Source organism: Prunus avium, chromosome 4, assembly GCF_965620075.1.
Source record: "Prunus avium chromosome 4, drPruAviu1.hap1.1, whole genome shotgun sequence".
Taxonomy (NCBI): Eukaryota; Viridiplantae; Streptophyta; class Magnoliopsida; order Rosales; family Rosaceae; genus Prunus; species Prunus avium.
This window is the reverse complement of record NC_142287.1, coordinates 12,454,559-12,460,822: the sequence shown is the minus strand read 5'-3', so window position 1 is coordinate 12,460,822 and position 6,264 is coordinate 12,454,559. Positions and strand designations below refer to the sequence as shown.

Sequence of the window (6,264 nt, the reverse complement as noted above, 5' to 3'; positions counted from 1 at the left end):
TCCATGTGCAAAGTGAGCAGGTTAATGCTGTGAACATGGAAGGAGTTGAAGAGTAGGCGGTCGAAGAAGCGGTAGTTGAAGAGCAGGTGAAGCAAAGGAGGATGCAGCATATGAGGTAGTGGCAGACGTCGCGGACCAAGCAGGTGGAGTTGCTGAGAACATGGCTGATCAGGCGGACGCTGAAGAGGTTGTAGATCAAGGATCTCATGCTGGCGTCTCAGAGTAAATGAAGACTCATTTATTTCTTTTCACCTTGTAGTCTGCTTTCTTATTTAGAATAATTGGTCTTGTCTGACCATCTTCTTTTTATTGAACTTGGTAAGTGCCAGGGTCCCCCTTGAGGGACTCCGGGCATGTTCTGCATATCCTGTATAATGTTTTCCCTTAGGAAATAGGCGAGGGGCTAGGGTCCCCCTTGAGGGACTCCGGGCGTGTTCTGCGTATCCCATAGGATGTTCTTCCCTTTAAGAAATTGGCGACGGCTAGGGTCCCCCTTGAGGGACTCCGAGCGTGTTCTGCGCATCCTGTAGGATGTTTTGGTCGTTGCCCTGCGTCTCCCGAAGGACGCTGCTTATGGGCAACTGTGTGACTATCCTGCCTCCCTTAGGAAACGGATAGAAACCTGGATACCTCCCTTAGGAGATTCCTGGTGCACCATGTGTCTCCCTTAGGACGCTTCTTATGGGCTGCGTCTCCCGAAGGACGCTTTGGTCGTTGCCCTGCGTCTCCCAAAGGACGCTGCTTATGGGCAACTGTGTGACTATCCTGCCTCCCATAGGAAATGGATAGGAACCTGGATACCTCCCTTAGGAGATTCCTAGCGCACCCTGTGTCTCCCTTAGGACACTTCTTATGGGCTGCGTCTCCCGAAGGACGCTTTGGTCGTCGCCCTGCGTCTCCCGAAGGACGCTCCTTATGGGCAACTGTGTGACTATCCTGCCTCCCTTAGGAAACGGATAGGAACCTGGATACCTCCCTTAGGAAATTCCTGGCGCACCCTGCGTCTCCCTTAGGACGCTGCTTATGGGCAACTGTCTTTTGTTGTGGCACATTCTGGAATTTGCAGTAGATGGTTCTCTTCTTCATAAATGTGCAGGGCTCAGTCATCTGCTTGTCGATGAATTGTGAGCCATTGTCAGTAACTGGTGGTTGTGGGCAGCTAAATCGGCAGATGATGTTTCTTCAGATGAATCATTCCACATCGGCTTCTTTAGTAGAGGATAGAGCTTCGACCTCAAACCACTTAGTAAAGTAGTCGGTGGCAACAATCATCATCTCCTTCTTGGCGGGCGCCGGTGGCTAGAGACCCACTAGGTCAATGGCCCATTGCATGAATGGCCATGGATTGTTTTGCGAATGGTAGACTTCGGCAGGCAGGTTAGGAATTGGCTTGTATCGCTGGCAGCGATCACATTTTTTGACATATTCGATGGAGTCGTGGCGCATGATAGGCCAGAAGTAGCCTATGTTTAGAGCCTTCTAGGTGAGTGATATGCCCCCAGAGTGGTTGTCACACTCGCCGTTGTGAATTTTCCAGAGAACCTCAAGTGTTTGAGAGTATTTTATGCAGGTGAGATGAGGGCTGAAGTATGATCTGCGGATGAGCTTGTTGCCGTGCATGTAGTATCTCGCGGCTTTCTGCTGGACTTTTCTAGCTTCGAACTTTTTCGTTGGTAGATTTCCATTCATCAGGTAGTCGATGATGGGGCCTTGCCAGCTGGGGTCCTCGTCAATCTGCATTGCATCGATTGGCTCTATTTCTTCAATGTTTGGTCGGTCTAGGTGTTCGACCGGGATGGAGCGTTTGAATTGGGTATCTAGTGTCGACCCTAGGCTTGCCAGGGCATCTGCATGCGAGTTCTCTGCTCGAGGCACCTGTTGGATGGTGAAGGTAGGAAACGCCTTCAATAGCTCTTGGACTTTGTCAAGATACAAGATCATCCTTGGGTGCTTTGCCATGTATTCACCTGAGGCTTGATTCGTGATCAACTGGGAATCTGAGTAGATGGCTAGCTTCTTGATCGCTAGCTCCTTTGCCAAGCGCTGGCCAGCGAGCAATGCCTCGTATTCTACCTTGTTGTTTGAGGCTGGGAAACCAAGCCTGATGGCCTGCTCCAATAGGGTCCCATCTGGGGTGATGATGACGACGTCTGCTCCCGCTCCTTTTTGGTTCGACGCTCCGTCTACGCGCAATTGCCACATGTCTGTGGGTTGGCCAGGTTCGGCGGATGTGCTATCTGTTTTTGAACTTTCCTTCTTATGGTTGACCAGCTTCTCTTCTTCGGCTGATGAGGTGAATTCTGCCACAAAGTCTGCTAGAGCCTGGGCTTTTATTGCAGTCTTTGGCCGGTAGAGGAGGTCATACTAGCTTAGTTCTATAGCCCATTTCATGAGTCGCTGGGAATCGTCAGGGCTGTGAAGTATTGATCTCAAAGGAAAGTCGGTCATGATGATGACTCTGTGAGCTTGGTAGTAGGGTCGTAACTTCCTAGCTGAAACTACAAGTGCCAAAATAAGCTTTTCCAATTTTGGGTAGCGAGTCTCTGCATCGAGGAGAGCTTTTGACGTGTAGAATACCGGATGTTGGGCCCCTAGTTCTTCTCGAATGAGAGCTGAGCTAACGGCCGAGTTGGACACTGCTAGGTACACGAATAAGTCCTCGCCTGGAACTGGTTTTGAGAGCAGGGGAGGTGAAGTGAGGTAAGTCTTCAGATTCTGAAAAGCTACTTCGCACTCCTCATCCCACTTGTCTCTTTGTCCTTTTTTCAAAGCTTCGAAAAATGATCTGCACTTGTCGGTAGATTTCGACAGGAATCGGTTGAGGGCCGCTGCTCTGCCCGTCAGACTTTGTATTTCCTTCATTGTGGAAGGCAACTTCATCTCGAGAATGGCCTTGATTTGTCGTGGGTGTGCCTCGATGCCTTGTTGCGTGACTAGGTATCCCAAGAATCGACCGGACGATACACCAAACGTGCATTTACTTGGGTTCAACTTCATGCGATACTGGCGTAGCAGGCTGAATGCCTCGGCAAGGTTTTCGATGTGATCTGTACGTTTGGGGGCTTTGACCAGCATGTCGTCTACGTAGACTTCCATAGTCTTGCTGATCTGCTCCTTGAAGATTTTATTCACGAGCCTTTGGTATGTTTCTCCGGCGTTCTTTAGCCCAAAGGGCATGACCTTGTAGCAGTAGGTCCCTCTCTCGATGATGAAAGAAGTTTTCGCCTTGTCATCCTCGTGCATCATGATTTGATTGTAGCCGGAGTAGGCGTCCATGAAGCTGAGCAGCTGATTGCCGGAGGTGGAATCCACGAGTTGGTCGATTCTCGGCAATGGGAAGTTGTCTTTAGGACTTGCCTTGTTGAGGTCAGTGTAATCGACGCAAACTCTCCATTTGCCCTTCTCTTATTTCGCCACCAGAACAACGTTGGCCAACCACTCCGAGTAGGAGACCTCTTCAATGAAGCCGGCTGCTAGAAGTTTGTCGATCTCGGCTTCAATGATTGCGACCCACTCTGGAGCGAAGTTGCATCTCTTTTGCGCCACTAGCTTGCTGGCAGGGTTGACGTGGAGTCGATGGCAGATGATGTTCGGGTCGATGCCTGGCATGTCTGACAGTGACCATGCGAACATGTCCTTGTTGTTCTGGAGGAAGGTGGTCAGCTCCACCTTCTCGTCTGGGCTTAGGCAGGAGCCGATCCGCGCTTTTTTGTCTGGCTGGTCAGGATCCAAGAGTATTAGCTCGACGTCCTCTTCGGGTTTCCATCCTTCTTCAGGGGAGACCTCCGGACGGATTTCCTCAACTTGGTCCTGATGCTTTGATTGCAATAAGGGGATATCTATCCCCTTCCCCTTCTGGCTTGCTCGGTTGCTAGGAACGGGATCTGGTTGTTCTACTCTCTCCAGATCTGCCTGATTCACAGGGAGGAACTGTGTTGGCTTGCTTTTCTTCAGCCCTTGAGATGAGCATTTCCTCGCCATTGCCTGGTCGCTGTTGATCTGGCCGACACCGCCCCCAGGAATTGGGTAGCGGATTTTCTGATGAGTGGCAGAGGTGATGGCATTGATCTTACCAATCCATGGTCTGCCCAGGATGCCATTGTAGGGTGAGACTTCATCAATGACCATGAATGTTTGTGAGCTGATTACAGGTGGGGAGTAGACGTCGAGATCTATTGTGCCCACGGTAACTGTCGTCTTCCAAGCCCATCTGCTGGATGACAGTCAACTGCAGGATATTGGCTGTGCTGCCTTCGTCCACATGGATTCGGTCGACCATGGCCTGAGCGATTTGAATGCTGACGACAAGGGCGTCGTTGTGTGGCATGTCGAGGCCGATCAGATCTTTCTTCTGGAAGCCGATCACTGGGTCGTCTTCCGTCGGTGAAAGGTCGGTCGAGACTTGGGAGATCACCGTGGCTTGTTTGATCTTCCTCTTCTCTTCTTTGCTAGTCAGCCCAGACTCCTCGGAGGCGGCGAGGATTGTGTTAATCCTTATGACCTTCTGAGGCGGCTCCTTGGTGGTGTCGCGATCCTCTATCCGCTGGATGGCTTGCTTCGCAATGAACTCCGTGCAATGACCTTTTCTCACGAGTTCCTCAAGGTGCGTTTTCCAAGCAAAGCAGTTGTTTGTTGTGTGCCCGTGCGTCCCGTGGAAGGCACAATATTTTCTGGTATCCCTCTTGTCTGGATCTCCTTTCAAGGGCGACGGCTTCCTTACCCAAGGTTTGTCCTTCACTTGGGCTAAGATTTGGTATATGGGGATGGAGAATTTGGTGTAATTCTCTCCTGCCGTCGCGTCCTCTTTTGGGTGTGACCTGCGCTTGTCCTTGTTTCTGTTGCTGAACCCGTTGTTCTTTTGGCCTGCCCGCTTGGTTGGTTGATCTTCCTGCTTAGTAGACTTCTTTGCGGCGATTCGATCGTCATCCCAGAGCGCATAGCATTCCGCGGTTATGAAGACCTCTGCCAGGGTCTGGCTGGGAGCGATAGTCAGCTCGCGGTATAAGTCGTGTTCAGCTGGAAGGCCTTTCTTGAAAGCAGAGGACGTGATCCGGTCGTCACATCCTACGATGTTGGCCTTTTCTGCTTTGAATATCTTGATGTAGTCTCGAAGGGATTCGTCGGACTTCTTACGTAGGTTGAACAGGTGGTCGGGGTTCTTCTTGATTGTCCGGTAAGACGTGTATTCTTTCGCGAAGACGTATGCCAACTCCTTGAAGCTGCTGATCGACCCCGATGGTAGGTTGTGGAACCAGTCCTGAGCTGCTCCCCGCAGGGTCATCACAAACACCTTGCACATCAACGCGTCGTCGGCTTTGTGGAGGATCATGACACTTTTGAAGTGTTTTAGGTGGCTCTCGGGATCGGAGTCCCCCTTGAAGGGTGTAAACGAAGGTGTCGAGAACCGTTTCGGGGGAGCCGCCTGCTCAATTTCGACAGTGAAAGGCGTGGAGTTAGCTTGGTCCATCTCCTTGCGTAGGGCATCTTCGAAGTTCCTGCCGGCTTTCAAGTCTCGTAATTGGTCACTCACAAGCTTCTTGACGTCCTCTGCACGCATTGCTGGTTGGACACGTCGGCGACCCTCGCGATTTGGACGACGCTGATTGACCTCCTCACTGATTCGCAAGGTTCGAGCTTCTTTGCTGTGTTGCCTAGGCGGCGTGTTGGTGGACTGCACTTGCGAGTGATTCTCCGCAGCTTGTCGACGAGAATCGGTCCTTCGAGAGTGAGCAGGGGAGCGCCTTTCCTCGCGGTTCTCACCGTGAAGGTTGTCAGGTTGACCTCCTTGGGAGCCTAGCCTTTGAAGAATGTTCCTCGACGAGTGAACAGCAGAGCGCCTTTCTTCACGATCCTCGTTGCGATGGTCGTCAGGCTGATCTCTCTGGGAGCCTAGCCCTTGAGGAGCATTCCTCTGCGGGCCTAGGCGGTTGCGGACGTGGAGTCGTGGGCCCTGCCTTCCTCGCACGTTGCTCTGAGTGTGGCTTGCGGATGCTTGTGACATGTTGGCGAGCTGATCACGTTGTTGTCCCTCTCCTTGTCTGCTCATGCCTGCTTGACCTACTCGGCGCCCGTCGATCTGCTTGTTGGCGTAGTCGTCCATCCTTCTCTCTTCGCCCAGTGGTCCAAGGCCAAGGTTTTGAGCTAGATTGATTTGGTTGAGGAGCTGCCTCATCAAATTGCTTTGGTCATCCATTCTCTGAGCTAGCTGGTCAACTCTCAGATTAAGGTCTGCTTGACTTCGTGGATCGGGAGGAGAGAAGTGTG

The 6,264-nt window shown here is 51.6% G+C and overlaps 1 protein-coding gene across 1 annotated transcript; it reads right to left on the bottom strand.

The window, feature by feature from the left end:
• Positions 1-1,479: 1,479 nt before the first annotated feature.
• On the bottom strand, positions 1,480-2,202 carry LOC110747506 (uncharacterized). The gene is made up of 2 exons (XM_088252258.1): positions 1,957-2,202; positions 1,480-1,875 (listed from the first exon to the last, which is right to left on the bottom strand). Exons 1-2 carry the CDS (start codon positions 2,200-2,202, stop codon positions 1,480-1,482), a joined length of 642 nt encoding a protein of 213 aa, XP_088108384.1.
• Between the last annotated feature and the right edge of the window lie 4,062 nt (positions 2,203-6,264).